The sequence below is a fragment of the Hibiscus syriacus genome, unplaced genomic scaffold (genome assembly GCF_006381635.1).
Source record: "Hibiscus syriacus cultivar Baekdansim isolate YM2019G1 unplaced genomic scaffold, ASM638163v2 tig00111403_pilon, whole genome shotgun sequence".
In the NCBI taxonomy this organism is placed as follows: Eukaryota; Viridiplantae; Streptophyta; class Magnoliopsida; order Malvales; family Malvaceae; genus Hibiscus; species Hibiscus syriacus.
In genome coordinates, this window is record NW_024063083.1 from 1462 (window position 1) to 23920 (window position 22459).

General features: G+C 33.5%; 1 protein-coding gene and 1 long non-coding RNA gene across 2 annotated transcripts; both read left to right on the forward strand.

The window, feature by feature from the left end:
- The first annotated feature begins 1032 nt into the window (after nt 1-1032).
- LOC120162612 (rhomboid-like protein 20) lies at nt 1033-8762 on the forward strand. The gene is made up of 7 exons (XM_039172720.1): nt 1033-1114; nt 1359-1498; nt 3973-4039; nt 5574-5725; nt 5811-5912; nt 6895-7023; nt 8585-8762. Exons 2-7 carry the CDS (start codon nt 1382-1384, stop codon nt 8756-8758), a joined length of 741 nt encoding a protein of 246 aa, XP_039028651.1. The 5' UTR covers nt 1033-1114; nt 1359-1381; the 3' UTR covers nt 8759-8762.
- A 12715-nt stretch (nt 8763-21477) lies between these two features.
- LOC120162663 lies at nt 21478-22208 on the forward strand. The gene is made up of 2 exons (XR_005519568.1): nt 21478-21680; nt 21773-22208. It is a non-coding gene; the product is annotated as an uncharacterized LOC120162663 (long non-coding RNA).
- Nucleotides 22209-22459: the final 251 nt, after the last annotated feature.

Genomic DNA, 22459 nt, shown 5'->3' on the forward strand with positions numbered 1-22459 from the left:
GATATCTTCGTGGTACCACAACAAAGCACTTTGTTTCAAAGGTGGAGATATGATACTGACAGGCTATGTAGATGCTGACTTAGCCGGAAATGTCGACATCAGAAGGAGCACTACAGGTATCTATACTCTAGGAGGAACTGCAGTGAGTTGGGTTTCTCAACTACAGAAGATAGTTGCTCTCTCCACAACTGAAGCAGAATAGTCGCTGTTACGAAGCCAGCAAGGAGATGGTTTGGCTCCAAAGTTTCTTGGAAGAGTTAGGCAAGAAACAAGAAAACAATATCTTGTATTGCGACAGTCAAAGTGCTATCCATCTAGCAAAGAATCCGCTTTTCATTCCAGGACAAAGCACATACAATTGAGATATCATTTTATCCGGTCTCTTCTGGAAGATGGGATTTTGAAACTTGAAAAGATTAGTGGAGCTCAAAATCCGGCAGACATGTTGACAAAGACGGTGACTACGGACAAACTGAAGTTGTGTTCAACTTCAGTTGGCATGCTAGAATAAATAGACCAGACATGCTGCTGCATTGATCGAGGTGTGAAGACATATTAAAATCAGTCTTCAAGTGGGAGATTGTTAAAAGTTTCAAAGTTTGGCAACCAACTTTGGAAAATGTTTTTTTCAAAGTTTGGTAAATGTTTCTTTGAAAAATGTTTTTCAAAGTTTGGTAAAATTTTGGTAGATGTTTGTTGAAATAGGAATGGGTAAATTCACTTAGTCATTGCACTTTAGGGTATTTCAAAGATTAGTCCTAATTTCTACTATAAATACCCTTACCCATTTAGCTTCAAAATCATCTCAAAACATTTCTTTCTTCCTATACTAGAGAGCTTTCTTGTGAGTAGTGAGTGTTTTGTAAACACCTGTAAATTTTCTCTTAGTAAAAGATCTGCAGCAGCCCGGAGACGTAAGCACAATTGGCTGAACTCCGTTATCAATTTTCGGGTATTATTTTTCCGCTTTTATTTCGCATTCTCACTAATCTGGTTATAGGGAAATTACTTGTACTCGGTTTATTTTCCTAACATGTATTAATGTGTTGAACTTTTTTCAGAAAATGCCGGATAGTAAAGTAATGGTAATTTCTCTCAAAAATGGGAAAACAAGGTGGGGTGAACGTATTTGGTCTTAATTCTACTGTAAAGCTGCTAAATATATTGTAAAATTAAATTATGATAAAGAAACTGATTGTATTGCCTTCTTGTTAATGGCTAATCTCTCCACACCAAAATGAAGTTGAATGGCATTGCATTCGTTTATTTGTTTATTTTACTTTTAGGGAGTTAGTTGCCATTTAATCTTCTAGGTTAATTGTGTGTAACTCTTTCTGATTGTTCCATCTTTATGACAGGATATCTTCGGAAAACTTAACATATGGAAGCTAATCACATCAGTTTTTGCCTTTTCATCTACACCAGAGCTGATGTTTGGACTTTATCTACTATACTACTTCAGGGTCTTCGAGCGACAAATGGTTCCAACAAGTACTCTGTGAGTAATCGTGGCATTTTTACTATAGTATTCTGTCTTGTTGTGCCATATATTCCTTTAACGTTGCACCCAGCATTCAGAGAGTTAAACTATAACTATAGAATTTATGTTTCTGGTGAAGTAAACTACAGTAACCAAACTGTACTAATACTGTGAATCTTATTAGAGAGGCCCTGCCTTTTAACCAAAGTATCTGATTTGATTTGGGTTTTCCTTTGTTTTGCTCTCTTCTGAGATCTGGAGAAATATGAAAGTGTTGGTTAATGTGATATTGTGTGAGTGTGTGAGTTTTGGTGGGTTGTATATTTAATAGAAATGATAATTTTGTAGGATATTAGTTACTGATAAGTTTCCTAGTTTGATAAGATCAGAAGATTCAGAACTGTCAACTGTATATATAGGAGGCTGTAGAAGCTGTATTTGCAGGACAGAATTAATTCCGGTAAATCAATTCCCTACAGAATCAGAACTGTGTATATAGGAGACTGTAGAAGCTGTATTTACGTGACAGAATTAATTGCAGTAGACTAATTCTCTATAGAAAGTTTGCATATTGGCTGGAGTAGATTTTAGGGGGAAATGTCCAAGCTGTGCCAATACAACTGGTGCATTACAGGGCAGTTTTGTATTGAATCAGAATGGAACTAGGCGAGCTGTGTATCAGCATTTGTAATTTTTTTTAACTAACAACAGCGAGTTTGATTTTTTTTTGTGTCTATTTAGTTGCTTTATTTAATTTCTTTCTTTTGTGCTGGACTGATGTATTGTTCCAGTGCGGAAACATGAAGATAAGTAAGGAATAGTCAATGCATGTGTGACTTAGATACATCTTATTTTAGCTATTGACTCATTTTGAGTTAAATCGTGAAACATAATTGTTTCTTTTACTTTCCAAGTTTTGTTCTCTGCCTCCCCTTAGATCCCTCTTCTGTTTTCTTCCTATCTATTGCTATTCTTCATGAAATAAGGCAAAATTCCAAAGAGGGAAGAAAATTAATGACAAAGTTTCCCTTTAAATCAGTGTCAGCTAGAGACAAAAATCAACAATCACCTTCCACTACCGTTGGCAACTCATAGACTTTTTTGCATCAAGTACTGTTGTCACCTACAGTATGCACTTATTCCCCATATTATCCAGTTACTTGTTTACTTCTTTAGCTTGGGATTCCTGAAATGTTGTTTTAATGATGTCTATTTAGATTGCAGTAAAAGGCTGTTAATCAGTTCATATTTATGAATGGCTTCTTGACTTTCCCATAATTGAGCATATCCATCCGTTTTTGGTTTAATTGCTAAGCCTAAAACATTCCTCGAGACATGCCTGCTTTCCAAGTTATCAATTGTTAAAGAGTGAAGTAATCAACAATCTGAGATTTTATTTGTATATTTTTAAATGTGAAAAGTACAAAGTTTTCTGACGAATTTGGCATGTAAAAAGAAATTGGGGAGTATGCCAAAATCCAAAATTTATATCCTTTATTTTTTTATCGAATCAATTTTTTTGATTGAGAAACTACCATCTAAAAGATCAATTTATTTGATTCATGAATCGTGATATGAGAAGAAACTGGTAATGATGCCGAAATTGCTTAAGGGGAAGCTTTTAAGAGTCCTCAACTAGCTTGTATCACCATTTTATATGAATCCTATGCTTTGGTTTTTCAAATTTTGAATGAGGATTTTAAATTTCAAGTTTTTTGTTTGCTCTTTAATTAACAATGATTAGATTTTAAGCAAACCCAACATGGAGTTTAAATGTTGAAAATTTAGGATTTGAAATACTTTCTTGGACTAGTTCTTAAACAAATCCATCCACTGTGTTTGATATTTGATCACTCAACATTTCAATTATCCATTAGCTTTTTTGATCTTATCTCTTTTCTTAATTCCCTAATGTTATGTTGAATCAAAGAAACAGCGATGGAAGTAATAGGAGAGACAGACAGATTGAGATGTTATTTACATAGTTTGATTTTATCAATTAATTCTTTGTATAATAAAATAAAGAATATTAATTTGAATATAAATTGAAGTCTTTAAGTTACCTTATCAGAAATGTGAATATTTTGAAAATGTTGGATTACAAGTCTGTGGTTACTTATATGTGAATTATAAAATCAGAATTTCAAATACATATCCAAATTTAGGTTGCCAAAAACAAGATTAATTATCCATGGTTGTAAAAATTACTGAGTCACTTAACCTACTGGAGACCCATCCAAAGGTTGTTATATAACATCACTAAATTTGTATTAAATTAATAAAGTGAGCTGCCATCAATAGATCTTATGATAGTACTACGGAATTTCAAATATGATGGTGGATATCATCAATTGCATACATTCTCAGTTTCACTTACAAAATCGTTTTGAACTTATATTTCTTTAAATTGGCTGATCATGTTCTCACAAAAACTAAAGTATGCCATCCCCCTCCAAATTCCTACACATAAATTGTCTGCCTTTATTATGCAGGTTTTTATTTTGTTCTCAATAGTGGCTTCATTTCTATTTGAGGTTATGGCTCTAGCTATCCTTAAAGGTATGTATTGTCATATCACTCCATATCATTTTATGCTAATATAAATGCATGTTATATCAGTCTTTCTTCAGTTTATCTAATTTCTTCTTTTCTTCTGATAATAGTTTTTTGGTCAACTTTCAAAATTTTTTTCCAAATAAAAAAAGTAGATATATGATAGTAGCTGAATTAATCTTAAAGAAAGAAGTAAAAAAGCCTCCATTTGTATGGTTAGGAAACTCTAAGGAAATTGTTTGCAGCAGGCTCTTCTAAGTTTCATTTTGGTAAAAGGGTTGTTAAGAAACCTAGAGATGGTGGTTGTTTGGGAACAAAAATGCTTAATTTTTTGTCACTTCCTTTGGCTAGTGTATATATAACCTACTTTTGTTACATGGGGAAAAATAGCGACTCTCGATGTGGCAGTATCCTATGTATTTATATTCGAACATTGAATTGTATGAATGGTTAATTTACCCTTTAACCTAAATACTTAACACTCTCCCTTAAGTTGGAGCATGTATGGCATATGTACCTAACTTTTTTACAGGTATATATCTTACTCTAGAAATAGATTAAGATTTTATAAACAAGTGTTGTAATTATCCCATAGATCTCACTGACTGTATGAATCACATTCTATTTAAGTTTGTCCCGAACTAGTTGACCATCCACTTTGTCCCGAACCAGATGAACATCCACTTTAATATGCTCGTTTTTTTTTCATGAATTAATGCTATATGAAAAGTTGCTTGGCTAGTTCAACTTCACAACCAATCTTTGGTAACAACTTGAATCAGTTAACACATCACTTTGATGAGCTAATAATTTGGTGTTAGGATCCAATAGGAGTATCAATAAGTTTGCATACCTTCAGAAAGTAAGTCAAGTACATGCTTCTTTTGGGATAGTGAATCCCTTTTATAGATTTAGCAATTTCTACACCTAAGAAATATCACAAGTACCTGAAATCCTTTATCTGAAATTTTGTTTGAAGATACAATATTAATGCTCGCATCCTTTCCCTATCATTGTCTTTAATGATGATATCATTCACATAGACAACCAATAGAACTTTACTAGCTTTTGTTTGACAATAGAAAACAAAATGGTCTCCTCCTCACCTTGTTAGACCTAATTCAATAATCAATATCAAAATCACTATTAGATATGGCAATAGGCGGGACGAGGTGGTTTTTTACTCTTATGTATATGTAAGAAACCAAGTTGTTGTCAAACTAAATCTAGAGAAAAAATATTGTTGTGCAGTTGTGTCATGAACTCTTATTTGTTATTCACCATTAAAAACTACCTGTTATATGATGTGATTATACCTGTTATATGATGTTAAGCTCTTGTTGGATAACTCACAATCTAGATCATGCATATTGGCTTCCAACAAAAAGACTTTCCTTTATTTTCTTAAAATTTTTAACGAAGACAAATTTTAGACATCAGCATGCATGATTGTTATTTGTATGCAGGGTTAACCATACTAGTTTTTTATGCTGCATTGGTGGCGCTGATGTAAAATTTACTTGAGATATAATGTTTACAGATCCCACAGCTAACCTGCTTACTTCTGGACCTTATGGCCTCATATTTGCTTCATTCATACCATTTTATTTTGACATCCCGGTTTCAACATGGTTTCGAATTTTTGGTGTTCGCTTCTCCAATAAGTCTTTCATCTATCTAGCTGGTCTTCAGGTAAAGAGTGAATAGTTAGTTTTATTGCTTAGTGTTAGTCTTCTACCTCAACGCCTAGTGATAAACTTAAATTTCTTTCTTGCAGCTTCTTCTATCATCTTGGAAAAGATCACTCTTGCCAGGGATATGTGGCATCCTTGCTGGTTCCTTATATCGTCTAAATGTCTTTCGCATCCGAAAGGCTAAGGTTGTTTCCAATCTGATAAAACTTTTGCTTCTTTAACTTTCCTTTATTGATGGAGACATGGGGAAATACATATGGTCTTCCATCTATGCCATAGATTGAGATGAGATTTTGGCTACAACAATGGTGGCTATGTTTTCGGTATAAACCCATTGATGAATGATCCTGTGCGGGGGATCTGTTGTAACATACTTCCTACATTTCAAACAGTACTGAGTGATTTTTTTGCATGCATATGCACTTACTTTTGCATTGCATTTTATTGGTGTTGGTGCGGTGAGGAGAAAAGAGAGAGTGGCATATGGTGTGGAATGGACAAGAGAGAATAAAAGAAAAAAAGAATAGAAATGCATTTTTTTAGTTAAAATTTAATTAATTTCAACTTATTAGATGTCACACTGGCTATTTGGCTTGACTTGTCATTTTCAAAAATGAAAAATCAGCTTGTTTGCGGCTTCATTTTGGCAGTGTTAATGATATTCTTTAGATCACTGATTCAATAGATGCAGAGGAATTCATTTTGGTGAAATTCATGTACAGTATTTGACGTCAGTATAGGGACCAATTGAAGGATTTTATCATTTTTTTAATCCAACAAAATTCTTTTTCCGTTTTTGTTTCAGTTTATTAACACTGTTTTTACATGAATTAGGTAGTATTAGTTAAATCAGAATTCCACGTAAATTAGAATAAAATTTGAAAACTCTTAACAACTTTTTAGAGAATTAAATGTTTTGCAATTCAAAATATCTAGCATTGCAAGTGAAGACATTGAATTTGTTGTTATTAAAGATTAACTGTTGTGACGAATTCTGGGTTTATTGTTCCTTTAGTAAAGAAGTGTTATTGAATTTAGCTATAATAGCATTATTTCACCTTTTTAAGTATGTCTTTGGTTCAATCCATTTGGTAGCTTCATTTTCAATTCATATGCTGATATATTTTCATTAATTTCATATTTTTAAAGTCATCGTTTTATTTACAGTTTCCTGAGTTCATTACATCATTCTTTTTGCGGCTTTCTTGGCCTTCTATGGATAATCCACCTACAACACCAGCTAGGAATCTTGCAGGAAATGCACCTTCCTACACAAACACAACTCGCCAAGTGGAGGCAAGTATTTTTTAAATGCTTCATTTTTACAAATTTCTTCCAAGGTATTTTTACTGGGAATCAGAATTAGTTGTATTTCACATGCCCTGACATAAACATGCATATCTGTCAACTTTATATCATGAAGCATGTGATTAGAATCCCAAGTTGGAGTTACATCAGACGAGCTGGGAGATTGCACACAATTGTGTTCTTCCAATGGGTTTGATTGATGAAACTTGCATTACGTGGTACATGTGAATGTTTATGGTTTTCAACTGCTCTTATTATAGCATGCTGCGGATGATTTAACATTTTATTGTCATAATATTGCTTGATAAGTGTTAGTTGAAGTATTTCTTCTCTGTGGTTGGTGTAGGGTAGTATTCTATAATTTTCACTAATATATTCTCAGCACATCTATAAAGTTCATGCATTCTTCTGAAGGTTGAGAATATGACTATATGACTATATGTTACGCTGGGAAGCAATAATATCCACTGCTCATATGACATTGATGTAACTTGATGCAATGTACCTTAGTGTCTGTAACAACTATATTTAAGAATGTACATCTTTTGGTCAAAGTATAAATCCTCCATGTATGCAGAGAAAAAATGTCCACACAGTTATAGATTGTCTCTACCAGCCCTTTGGAATACTGATATGGTGAAATATGTATGGCCGCCATTTGCTCCATGACTATGATTAGTGAGGACTCATGGATTTGTTACCCATAATTATCTTTTAAAATGATTTATCAAGGAAAAAAATGCAAAAACTTGTAATAAAAGGAAGAGTAGGAAAATATAACAACTCCAGGAGGAGATTTAGGCATTTAAGCAGAGAAACATGAGAATCAGCACTAAAGATGAGATCAGCTTCTTGAATCTCTTCAGAATTCTGACTCAATATTAAGTATTATTGGAGATTTTTGAGGTTTTGAGGTTTTATAGATATCATATCTTTTAACGATGTTAAGTTTGGTTAGGGAAGAAATCAAGATATTATGACATCGGAAAGTTTTGAAGGAAAAAAGTTGGAGTCTTCATGGATTGACTGATTACATGCTTTGTGATAACATCTTGTGGGTTGGGTATTTTCTTGACCATTATTCCTGCTTTTGGTGAACAATTGTATTTTCAATGTATATTTAGTGGGTCTGCTTGTATTGAGGAGTAGATAATTTATTTCCTATGTTTAGCTGTTGTGTTTAAGTTTTATGTAATTTCTGGTGGTGTTTGCAGATGTTTAGGGTCTGCCTTTGTTGTACTTTGTTTCATCTAATAAATTCTAGGCACTCTTTTCCTCCTTTCCTTGTCCTTCATGTTACTTTTATAACATGAAGGTTGAAAAAGGGGGTTTTAATGAGGCCTAATCTTCTATAAAAAAAATGTATATTTAGTGGGTCAACCGGTTCCTATGAACTATTAGATTCAGTGTCAGTTAGTCATGTGCTGGTTCTGCCTTTTCCTGTATTTAACTGAGAAGATTTTTGGATTTACATTTCTGGTTAAAGATTATCTAGATTAGATTGACCACTGATATGCAGAATAAAAGCTGTGAACTCTTTTGTTTTCAGAGAAGCTATACATCCACGGTTGCACCTTCAGCTGTAGAACCATCAGAGGACTCTGTTGCTACCCTGGTGACAATGGGCTTCGATCAGAACTCAGCCAGGCAGGCACTTGTGCATGCTAGGAATGACATCAATGCTGCCACAACATTCTTCTTGAAGCACAGTCCCACTAATTGAGACAGAATTGTTGGCGAAAAGTGGATGCGCATATGTTATTTCATGGATCTAAATGCTTTGATCATGCAGATATATACATTTGATGGCAACCAATTTGCTTGCCACCTGGCGTTCTGCGATTTCACTTGGGAGTATTAGTGTCTTCCATTTTGGCCAGGCCTCTTATTTCTGTTAGTAGCTTGTAGTTCAAGTAAAATCATACACCAATGCAATTATGCAACTCAAAAGTTTTTTTTTTAAATTGTTTACCCTGATGCATGCTTGGATGATTACATGCGAGGCTTATGGTCCAAATTACTGACAAATTTGTATATTTGCTTGATTTGAATAGACAATTTAGGTACTTTAGTTACCGCCAGTAGAAACACCTCTTTTAGTAATGGATAATTTATAACTCAGAAAAGCGCTTTGGGCTAAAAAGTTGGTTTTGGAAGCAAAAGTAAATACCAAACGGGTAAAAATTAAAAGAACATATGCGTACAAATAGTAAACGGTATAATTTCGTGGATTATGCACTGTATCCGTTTCAATTGAGGCGGTGATGGATATAATTTTAGTGAGTAATGGGCGGGTGATGGGTTTGAGACTTTACTCATCCCGCATCAGTCAGCCCATTAAACACTCATTAAATTTTGGACAATTATGAATCTAGGTATAATTTTAGAGACTAATTTTTAAATCTTAATATTGTATAAAATATAACTTATAATTTATGTACTTATCTATATTAACATTCAACTCAAATAATCCTTAGTTAATTTTATTATGCTTCTTAATGGACGTGTTTGTTTTATGTTTGTTGTTTATGTATAACTTAAGGTTGCTGTCAGGCGGGTCTAGCCAGGTACGTCTCTAGTTGGGTAGTGGGTGTATGGATGAATTTGAGAATGTATACGCGTGGGCGGGTATGAATTTGAAAAATTTTACCCATCATGGGTGGTGGTCGGGTGATAGATTTAAAAATATTATGTGGGTATAGAGATGGAGGAAGGATATTCGCATCCGATTCACCCGTTTGCCTTCCCTACATATGCGTTTGAATAGTAGTTTTAAACCAACCCATAAACTGGATTTTCCAGCTTTTTCAATTCCAAAATTCCGTTTCGAATCAATTTACGTTTCTACAACTCCACTCATTTCTCCAGGAAAACAAAATTTAGAATTTTATATATATATTTTTTATAAATTATGTATTAATTATATTTTGCTTTAATAATTTAATAGTAACTTAATAATTATTTTAATTATCCAAAAGTAATTAAATTGATGCTTTATATATTAAAATATTAATACTAAATTATTAATAAGCATATTTTTAATATAGTTTATGTTAATATATTTCATATATTAAAATATTAATGAATTTGAAAATAATTTAAATTAATATATTTCAATTTATAATAATGTTTAAAATATATATTTATTTTATTAAAAGTACATTTTAACAGCAATAACGAACACTAAAATATCAAACTTAACTTTTCAAAATCATTTTTAAAATCACTTTCTAACAACGATTTTCAAAATCGCTTTTCAAAAACAATGTCAAATTAGATATTCGAATCCAAATAACCATATTCAAGAGTTATAATTTAATACCCATTGTGCCAGTAGAAACAGATAAAAGTGAGTGGGACCTTTTTTTTGAGACTTCGGTGTCTCCATACCTTTGGTGCAGTTAGGGTTGTAAATGAGACGAGACAGATCGTGAATTACTCGAGATCGACTCGATTTTGGCTCGATAAATACTCGGATCGAATGGACTCGACTCGAGTTCTTAACGAGCCGAAACGAACTACTCGATACTCGACTCGAAAAACTCGTGTGCAGCTCGAAAAAATGTTATATTATAATTTTAGATTTTTTAAAATTACATTATTTAAAATATATTAAAAATACATTATTAGTGAATAAATATTCTTGAATTGAAAATGGTTAAAAATTATTTTTGAATAATTTTTCTTATATTTATTTTAAATTAATAAAAAAATTATTTATCTAATGCCAAATATTTAATATATTTCTAATGATAATATTTGTAATAACTAATTTTTTAAATTATTGTTATATTTTGAGGTTTCGAGTTTAAATATCATAAATATAAAGGGTTTGAGCATTTAATATTAAGATACTATATTGTACTTACCTCATAACTAATTTTTTATTTGATAATAAATATAATATAATAAAAAAAATGATTCAATTTAAATAATAATAATTTAAAAAAATATCAAAACAAGTATACTCTCTCTCATTTCACTAAGTCATCTCATTCCTTCTAATTATGTGTTAAGGTTTAGGTTTTAGGGTTTATGTGATAGGTTTTAAGGTTTAGAGATTAGGGTTTAGGGTTTAGGGTTTAGGAGTTAGAGTTTAGAGTTTAGGAGTTAGGGTTTAGGGTTTAGGGTTTAAGTTATGCACATGAAAATAACATACAAATTATGTAAAATGATGTTATGTGACTCCTAAATAAATCATTTGCATACTTATACATAAAACATATCAACATGCAAAATAAATATACACAACTTGTCACACCCCAAAATGGGGTTAGTTTTCTTTCAATTTAAAATATGTGTAATGATATAAAGTTGATTTTCAAATGAGTGTGTTATCATACTATTATGTTATGAAACAAATTGAGGGCCACTCAATAAGATATATAATTTTTTAAGTAAGGATAATGGTATTGCAGATAAGGTTGTAATACATTGCTTTCAACTTTCACTTTCAACCAGCTAGCTTTTGTATCCACCAAAAGTTGGAAATCAATTAAATAAAAGGTATTGCTTTGTCATTTCCAACAGCTCTAATCTTTTATTTCAAATGTTCGGAACTGGTATTTTTGGTGCCAGTTTGTTCAATGTTCTCGGCATCTTCCCACAAGTTCTTGGTTCTAGTTAATGGAGTTTCAGCAAGTGAAGAAACTGCTCAAACAAAGGAAACAATCTCCATGGCAACACCCTCAATACACCTCGTGAAATCGTGTTACAGATGGCCGATTCGAAGCCCGTCCTTGTCTTCACCACTGGCTAACTCGTCCCGAAACTGGCCGGATCGGGTATCCCCGTCGTACTTTTTGACAATGAGCCAGTGACGATTGAAGACATCGGCCAAGTTAAATTATTAAATATTGTTAACAAAATGATGAAGAAATTATCGATGATGGATAAGATCCGAGTCAGGGATTGAGTTTACCAAGATGACGTGGCGATCCTATTGTATTCGTCTGGCACAACAGGTGCCAGTAAAGGTATGTTATCATCTCACAGAAATCTCATGGCTTTAGTGCAAGCATTTTCAAACATTAGCACTCCAGAGGAAACCTATATTTGCACCATTCTCATGTTCCACATATATGGATTCAGAGTTTTTGCAATCGGGAAGCTCGCGAACAGAACCAAGGTCGTGATTTTATTGAAGTTCGACATGAACGAAATGATGTCGGTGGTTGATGCGGTGTACCGACGATCGTCTGGCAAGCTTTCTTGCTTTACTTGCAGCGTAGAACATGAAGAAAGGAAAAAAAATATTTAAAATGAACGTGAAATGGAGTGCACGTGATTTTGGGGGTTGTATTAAAGTGCAAATGGGAAAATCACCAAGTTAGTCATCCAAGAATGGTAAGAACTGACCTTGTCTCATAGTTTCCATTAGATTTAATTTATGGCTCAATAGTGCAAATTAATTCGGTCCAGTTCCTAATTTTAGTGATTAATTATTATAGTAACCCCACAAGTATTCTATTATATTAATTGGGTTTCCAAATTATTATTTCAATTCTAATAAGTTTTCTTTATGACGAGGAAAATTATTTGGATACGAGTTAGTAATTTTGATGGTCTGGATCGAGAGGAAAATATTGGAAGTTGAATCAAAGATCGAGGGTGTTTGAATGGAATTTTTATGGTTGATCGGTATTGCACGGAAATCGAGGTAATACTTTACTACCTCTTTATGCTTTATGGAACATGTTGATATTGGTAAATGCATGAATAAGATAATGTTGGTCACTTTTGTGGAGTTGAATAATTTATTCACTCGATATGAATGTGGTAGAAATTCTGTAACTGAATACGGATCGAATGACTAAGATAAGAGATTGATAATTGTTAGAATTAAATTACAAGTTTGTGATTGGTGATAAAGAAATCAGCTCTGGATTTGTAACTTATATTTTATATCATCAAGGGTTAAATGTTAAAGATACTTGGATGAGAAATTATGAGAATACTCCGGTAGGGTAAAATTACGAAAATACCCTTATATTGTAAGATGACAAGAATTATCCTTGGAAGTTGGTTAATAACTCTGAAAAGATATATTGATTCGATAAAATTTCATATGTGCATATGAAATGCTAGTTTTGCTTAGGAAATATGGATAACCGGTTTTTAAACCCGAGGGTTTGTGCAAGATACTAGAAGTCGGTTAAAGAATCATTTCAAGATCAAAGAATGTTTGGGAAAGCAATTAATATAGGATCTCCAAATTATATTATTTTTTTGTTAAGAGTTAATACCGAAATTATCTGGTTAAGAAATTACGAAAATGCCCTTGAGAGGTAAAATAGTCCAAGTTGACTCTAAATGAAAGAGTAACATGAGAATTTTTTTTTTAAATCGATAAATTACTGATTTGGTTGTTGAGATCCTACCTTTGTATGGAAAATTTTCTGAAAATTTGTTAGTAACATTTGAAAAGACATTTAACCTGGAAATTACCGAATTGAGTAAATACCTGAAGAATGATTTATCGAATGTGCTATTTGGTCAGAATTGTTTGAAAGGACTGAAGTAAGTGATAAGATTAAATTAAATAATAAGATCGGACGTAAGGAAATGATGGAAATACATTGGATCTGTAAAATGACCAAAATACCCCTGGAATGGAAATGACTCAAGAATGTCACCAAGCTCATGAATGAATGGATATACTCAAAGCTTTGTAATGAATAGAAAAACGTTGAGAACCAAAATGCCCTTATGACCTAGAATAAGTAAATGTCTTGGATTAATTAAGAAATCCAAATAAACATGGATGTTGTGCTACCAGTAAAAATTATGGAACGCAACTTAAGTGATCAACCAACGCTAGTGCTATATCATTACCTGAATGATATAATTACCATTTGAATGTTTGTTCGTCTTCTCAAATTTGGATTGATGATAATTCTGGAAGTACTTGGTTCAGCTCAACTTTAGAGTGCATACAGTACTAATAAGTGGGTATTCGTGAGATAAATCAACCACGAATACCAGAATGACTTTATTATATGACTAAATTGAATTGAAAGGAAGTGCAACATGTATTTGAGATTCAGAAATGTCTGAACTATTCTGGAAAACTCTAAAGTAACCGGGATAAACTTGCTTACTAAATGAACTAAGTAACCTCAATGACCGAGGATTAAATAGGTGATTGGATGAGTTTGAAAACACTGTATGAATTGTCCTTATGGGTTATGAACATGAATCAAGTACGTCCATATTTTCTGATATCGTTGAAACATGGAAATGTAATAAAGACCGTTGGAAGATCTATTCAGCGATAATTATGGGGATGATCTATTGATATACATTTTGGTATTAAAGAGTGAATGCATTGGAAGGATAATGAATTGATTTGTTGACATGCATCAGTCTGTGAGTTGTGTAACTTGAGTTGTTTGATAATACTATTGATAGTCATAGATCGTAAATGACTTGAATCTTCGATTACATATTTTGATCTAAAATCAATTCGGTCATGTTTGAAAACGCAAGTAACGCAGAAGGAAAAGATTCTGAATACCTCATTTGGTACAATTGGGCTGAAATCCTATGAATTCAAAGTATATTCCTGAATACCCCTGATTGTTTGGGTAATGGAATCACTCGCAGTAAATCTGAATTTAGAATTATTATGTAAAAAGGTTCCTGAACGTTTTCCTGATGCACATGGAAACTTAGTGGAATTCTAAAGTATCAATCAGAAATGTCTGATTATATCGGTTAGAAATTGATTCTCTTCAATGAGATCTTATTCCTGGAATCTGATCAAATTGCACAAGTTCGTGTTATCTATATTGATAACTACAAAATGCGTCTGAAAAATATATGGATTCTCTAGTGTGTTCCTTATATTTTGAAAAAAATTGTTTTATTGTTTTAACACGTGGTACACTGAAATCTATGGTTTCTGTTTTATGGATGCACCGACTTAACGGTGATGGCATATGGATTTGTATCATTGTATAAACTGTATCTTGGAGATACAGATTTGTAAAGTACAGCTCTGATCAAGCTGGAAAATTTTTATGGACCTAATGTGACACTTAGGTAGGCTCTGCGGCCCTGAGATCATTCTCGGGTAGGCCCTGCGGCCCTAAGATGTGTTCTTAGGTAGGCCCCACGGCCCCGAAATCTATCTTGGGTAGGCTCTCAGGCCCTAAGATGTTCCCTTAGGTTAATTCTTTGTAAGATGGTTTTAAAATACGAGTTTAAAAAGCTCCACTACAATATGGTTTATGGGATTTTACTGAACTATCATTTGATTAGTGTACCTATTATGATTTTATCGTATTGATGAAACACACTAGACATCCTATTTAACCTCATGAAAACGTGATTGTATGAAAGGTTTCTTATGAACTGAGATTCATGGCTTCTACTCGATGAACTTCTAAGGGAACCCCAAATTATTCTACAAGCTGGTATACATATGATTCAATAAGGAAATTATATGGCTTTCTATTTATCTACATGTCATGTAGCATCATCTGGTAGTTCTGTATTACTGAGCTTTCCAAAGATCACTCTATTACTCACCTTTTCAGGTTAAAACAATTATATCAGTGCATCTATCGACTTCAGTAAGGGAGTTCTTCCGGCGTGGTTGCAGAGTATGGTACTTGTGAATAGGGGGCATGTAATTGTATTTTGATTTATATACGAGTTTGGAAATCTGTTTTATTTTTAAATAGTGATAAATGATTTTATAAGTTTACATGTTCTGATAAAAAGTTTTAAAATTTCCGCTATGTTTACGGTGGGTCGCTCCGGTGACCCTAATGTGACTTCCCGAATCGGATCGGGCTACCCGCATCGGTTTGGGGTGTTACATTTAGTGGTATCAGAGCTATGGTTGAGTCAAATTTTTCAAGATAGACCGGCCGGTCGAATTTTAAAAAGATGTCTGATCAGTACGTGCCCCTAGACTACAATCGTACCTCTCTGAGCTGGAACTCTAAGGTTGAGTCCCTATCTGTAATGAGCAAACCTAAGTTTTCATCCATTGGGACTCTATCGTTTTATAAAGGAATACCAGTAACGTCTATTGGAATTATGTAAAGTAATTCACGAACAATGTGAGAGTTATTCATCTGAGAAATTCTGACCCGACTTCGGAAATGAAATTGAGATATGCTACTGCTCTCTGAGCCTATTCACACGACCAAGACTGAATTGATTACTCGAGGAAATTTTTGTTCGGATTCTTTTATTTGAAATGAGGTAAAGTTCTGATAAGAATGTATGCTCAACTGGTTAAGGATTAGTGGAGGATCCGTATTTCTATAAAAGTTACATGAAAGATATGAAAGAACTGATGGAAGTTTCATTTCTACAATTATGTGACATGAATGAATTTCGAGGACGAAATTCTTTTAAGGATGGGTGAATTGTCACACCCCAAAATGGGGTTAGTTTTCTTTCAATTTAAAATATGTGTAATGATATAAAGTTGATTTTCAAATGAGTGTGTTATCATACTATTATGTTATGAAACAAATTGAGGGCCACTCAATAAGATATATAATTTTTTAAGTAAGGATAATGGTATTGCAGATAAGGTTGTAATACATTGCTTTCAACTTTCACTTTCAACCAGCTAGCTTTTGTATCCACCAAAAGCTGGAAATCAATTAAATAAAAGGTATTGCTTTGTCATTTCCAACAGCTCTAATCTTTTATTTCAAATGTTCGGAACTGGTATTTTTGGTGCCAGTTTGTTCAATGTTCTCGGCATCTTCCCACAAGTTCTTGGTTCTAGTTAATGGAGTTTCAGCAAGTGAAGAAACTGCTCGAACAAAGGAAACAATCTCCATGGCAACACCCTCAATACACCTCGTGAAATCGTGTTACAGATGGCCGATTCGAAGCCCGTCCTTGTCTTCACCACTGGCTAACTCGTCCCGAAACTGGCCGGATCGGGTATCCCCGTCGTACTTTTTGACAATGAGCCAGTGACGATTGAAGACATCGGCCAAGTTAAATTATTAAATATTGTTAACAAAATGATGAAGAAATTATCGATGATGGATAAGATCCGAGTCAGGGATTGAGTTTACCAAGATGACGTGGCGATCCTATTGTATTCGTCTGGCACAACAGGTGCCAGTAAAGGTATGTTATCATCTCACAGAAATCTCATGGCTTTAGTGCAAGCATTTTCAAACATTAGCACTCCAGAGGAAACCTATATTTGCACCATTCTCATGTTCCACATATATGGATTCAGAGTTTTTGCAATCGGGAAGCTCGCGAACAGAACCAAGTTCGTGATTTTATTGAAGTTCGACATGAACGAAATGATGTCGGTGGTTGATGCGGTGTACCGACGATCGTCTGGCAAGCTTTCTTGCTTTACTTGCAGCGTAGAACATGAAGAAAGGAAAAAAATATTTAAAATGAACGTGAAATGGAGTGCACGTGATTTTGGGGGTTGTATTAAAGTGCAAATGGGAAAATCACCAAGTTAGTCATCCAAGAATGGTAAGAACTGACCTTGTCTCATAGTTTCCATTAGATTTAATTTATGGCTCAATAGTGCAAATTAATTCGGTCCAGTTCCTAATTTTAGTGATTAATTATTATAGTAACCCCACAAGTATTCTATTATATTAATTGGGTTTCCAAATTATTATTTCAATTCTAATAAGTTTTCTTTATGACGAGGAAAATTATTTGGATACGAGTTAGTAATTTTGATGGTCTGGATCGAGAGGAAAATATTGGAAGTTGAATCAAAGATCGAGGGTGTTTGAATGGAATTTTTATGGTTGATCGGTATTGCACGAAAATCGAGGTAATACTTTACTACCTCTTTATGCTTTATGGAACATGTTGATATTGGTAAATGCATGAATAAGATAATGTTGGTCACTTTTGTGGAGTTGAATAATTTATTCACTCGATATGAATGTGGTAGAAATTCTGTAACTGAATACGGATCGAATGACTAAGATAAGAGATTGATAATTGTTAGAATTAAATTACAAGTTTGTGATTGGTGATAAAGAAATCAGCTCTGGATTTGTAACTTATATTTTATATCATCAAGGGTTAAATGTTAAAGATACTTGGATGAGAAATTATGAGAATACTCCGGTATGGTAAAATTACGAAAATACCCTTATATTGTAAGATGACAAGAATTGTCCTTGGAAGTTGGTTAATAACTCTGAAAAGATATATTGATTCGATAAAATTTCATATGTGCATATGAAATGCTAGTTTTGCTTAGGAAATATGGATAACCGGTTTTTAAACCCGAGGGTTTGTGCAAGATACTAGAAGTCGGTTAAAGAATCATTTCAAGATCAAAGAATGTTTGGGAAAGCAATTAATATAGGATCTCCAAATTATATTATTTTTTTGTTAAGAGTTAATACCGAAATTATCTGGTTAAGAAATTACGAAAATGCCCTTGAGAGGTAAAATAGTCCAAGTTGACTCTAAATGAAAGAGTAACATGAGAATTTGTTTTTAAATCGATAAATTACTGATTTGGTTGTTGAGATCCTACCTTTGTATGGAAAATTTTCTGAAAATTTGTTAGTAACATTTGAAAAGACATTTAACCTGGAAATTACCGAATTGAGTAAATACCTGAAGAATGATTTATCGAATGTGCTATTTGGTCAGAATTGTTTGAAAGGACTGAAGTAAGTGATAAGATTAAATTAAATAATAAGATCGGACGTAAGGAAATGATGGAAATACATTGGATCTGTAAAATGACCAAAATACCCCTGGAATGGAAATGACTCAAGAATGTCACCAAGCTCATGAATGAATGGATATACTCAAAGCTTTGTAATGAATAGAAAAACGTTGAGAACCAAAATGCCCTTATGACCTAGAATAAGTAAATGTCTTGGATTAATTAAGAAATCCAAATAAACATGGATGTTGTGCTACCAGTAAAAATTATGGAACGCAACTTAAGTGATCAACCAACGCTAGTGCTATATCATTACCTGAATGATATAATTACCATTTGAATGTTTGTTCGTCTTCTCAAATTTGGATTGATGATAATTCTGGAAGTACTTGGTTCAGCTCAACTTTAGAGTGCATACAGTACTAATAAGTGGGTATTCGTGAGATAAATCAACCACGAATACCAGAATGACTTTATTATATGACTAAATTGAATTGAAAGGAAGTGCAACATGTATTTGAGATTCAGAAATGTCTGAACTATTCTGGAAAACTCTAAAGTAACCGGGATAAACTTGCTTACTAAATGAACTAAGTAACCTCAATGACCGAAGATTAAATAGGTGATTGGATGAGTTTGAAAACACTGTATGAATTGTCCTTATGGGTTATGAACATGAATCAAGTACGTCCATATTTTCTGATATCGTTGAAACATGGAAATGTAATAAAGACCGTTGGAAGATCTATTCAGCGATAATTATGGGGATGATCTATTGATATACATTTTGGTATTAAAGAGTGAATGCATTGGAAGGATAATGAATTGATTTGTTGACATGCATCAGTCTGTGAGTTGTGTAACTTGAGTTGTTTGATAATACTATCGATAGTCATAGATCGTAAATGACTTGAATCTTCGATTACATATTTTGATCTAAAATCAATTCGGTCATGTTTGAAAACGCAAGTAACGCAGAAGGAAAAGATTCTGAATACCTCATTTGGTACAATTGGGCTGAAATCCTATGAATTCAAAGTATATTCCTGAATACCCCTGATTGTTTGGGTAATGGAATCACTCGCAGTAAATCTGAATTTAGAATTATTATGTAAAAAGGTTCCTGAACGTTTTCCTGATGCACATGGAAACTTAGTGGAATTCTAAAGTATCAATCAGAAATGTCTGATTATATCGGTTAGAAATTGATTCTCTTCAATGAGATCTTATTCCTGGAATCTGATCAAATTGCACAAGTTCGTGTTATCTATATTGATAACTACAAAATGCGTCTGAAAAATATATGGATTCTCTAGTGTGTTCCTTATATTTTGAAAAAAATTGTTTTATTGTTTTAACACGTGGTACACTGAAATCTATGGTTTCTGTTTTATGGATGCACCGACTTAACGGTGATGGCATATGGATTTGTATCATTGTATAAACTGTATCTTGGAGATACAGATTTGTAAAGTACAGCTCTGATCAAGCTGGAAAATTTTTATGGACCTAATGTGACACTTAGGTAGGCTCTGCGGCCCTGAGATCATTCTCGGGTAGGCCCTGCGGCCCTAAGATGTGTTCTTAGGTAGGCCCCACGGCCCCGAAATCTATCTTGGGTAGGCTCTCAGGCCCTAAGATGTTCCCTTAGGTTAATTCTTTGTAAGATGGTTTTAAAATACGAGTTTAAAAAGCTCCACTACAATATGGTTTATGGGATTTTACTGAACTATCATTTGATTAGTGTACCTATTATGATTTTATCGTATTGATGAAACACACTAGACATCCTATTTAACCTCATGAAAACGTGATTGTATGAAAGGTTTCTTATGAACTGAGATTCATGGCTTCTACTCGATGAACTTCTAAGGGAACCCCAAATTATTCTACAAGCTGGTATACATATGATTCAATAAGGAAATTATATGGCTTTCTATTTATCTACATGTCATGTAGCATCATCTGGTAGTTCTGTATTACTGAGCTTTCCAAAGCTCACTCTATTACTCACCTTTTCAGGTTAAAACAATTATATCAGTGCATCTATCGACTTCAGTAAGGGAGTTCTTCCGGCGTGGTTGCAGAGTATGGTACTTGTGAATAGGGGGCATGTAATTGTATTTTGATTTATATACGAGTTTGGAAATCTGTTTTATTTTTAAATAGTGATAAATGATTTTATAAGTTTACATGTTCTGATAAAAAGTTTTAAAATTTCCGCTATGTTTACGGTGGGTCGCTCCGGTGACCCTAATGTGACTTCCCGAATCGGATCGGGCTACCCGCATCGGTTTGGGGTGTTACACAACTAATTAAAGAAAATAATATTAAACAGGGATTAAAATAAATATACAAAATTGGAATTAAACCAATGAATTAAATACAAAATGCGCATAAACTATACGGTTTTATATGCAATTGATCATATTCGGTTTAAGATAAAATAATATGGAAAATAACATAAATGACACCTGAACATTTAAAACAAATAAGAAAATTTAAACAAATGTAATTGAAATATAAAAATTAAAATATAACATACCAAACTATAAATTTATTAAACATGCATATATATTAAACTAATAACTAAATTTAAATAAACTAATTATACACACAAAACTAATATTTACAGTTAACTATTACAACAATTCCCAAGCCAAATGTAAGAAGACAAACATGCATAAAAAAGCCAAAAGCTGAACAAATGTAAATGATAACGAAATGAAAGGATACCTGCTTTCTCTGTCCCATTCCCTTGGCTCTTTCTCTTTTTCTCTTTCTCTAAACTCACGGTCCCGACTCTTCTCACGTTCTCTTTCTGGTCGACTCCTGCTTCTACTAGACGGCTCTATCTCCCTATCCCTCTCACGATCACTTTCTCTCCTACCTCGTTCACGTTCCTTCTCTTTGTCTCTCCCATTACTCTCCTCCTTGTCCCTGTCCTTGACTCTGTGTTCTCAGCTACTCCTGTGCTGTACAATTCTACATTCAAGAGGTATAATTGGTTTTTGGTCATACGAATATGCCCTTATTCAAGTGATAACCTTGATTATAGCTGAAATCTCACAAGATCTTTTTTCCCTTCAGCTTGTTGCAAGTGGCATCTCGGAAGAGGAGAGGAAAGCTTCCATGGACTCGGTGAACCCTAAATATATTCTCAGGAACTACCTATGCCAGAGTGCTATTGATGCAGCTGAAATGGGTGATTTCGAAGAAGTCCGGAGGCTGCTTAAAGTAATGGAGAGGCCATATGATGAGCAACCGGGAATGGAAAAATACGCACGTTTGCCTTTTCAGCATGGTTGAACTTGAGTTGGTCATGTGAGTTATATCCCACATCGGTGGTTCTTGGGAATAAGGGATAAAGTGGAGTGTATAAAAGGGATGGGTTTCAGCAAATTAAAACAAAACCCTTCTAGCTTGAATCTAGTTAAAAAACGAGTTTGAATGGAGTTAAAAAAACAAGTCTGAATCGAGCTCAAAAACGAGTTTGAATCGAGCTTATGAATTTTTTTGAGTTTGAGTCGAGTTTTAATATTTTATTTCGAGTTGAGCTTGAAAAATTTAAGTTCACAAGTTTTTGAGTCGAGTTTATATTTAAAGTTTTTGAGTTTGAGTTCGGTTCGTTTACATCCCTAGGTGCAGCAAATGACATAATCTAGGCTTGTCTAATGTTTTGTATGAGCTAGAGTTGAATCTGAGATCACAGAAGCAACACCTTCCAATCCCTCTTTATAATAACAAATAATTGAAGTAGACAGACAGTCTCAAATG

What these genes read in the sequence shown, in the direction of transcription:
- LOC120162612 (XM_039172720.1), top strand. Translation starts at nt 1,382, where the DNA reads ATGGAAGCTAATCACATCAGTTTTTGCCTTTTCATCTACACCAGAGCT. An exon ending in ATGGTTCCAACAAGTACTCT is followed by an intron (nt 1,499 to 3,972) that starts GTGAGTAATCGT and finishes TTTATTATGCAG; the next exon opens with GTTTTTATTTTGTTCTCAAT. An exon ending in ACACAACTCGCCAAGTGGAG is followed by an intron (nt 7,024 to 8,584) that starts GCAAGTATTTTT and finishes TTTTGTTTTCAG; the next exon opens with AGAAGCTATACATCCACGGT.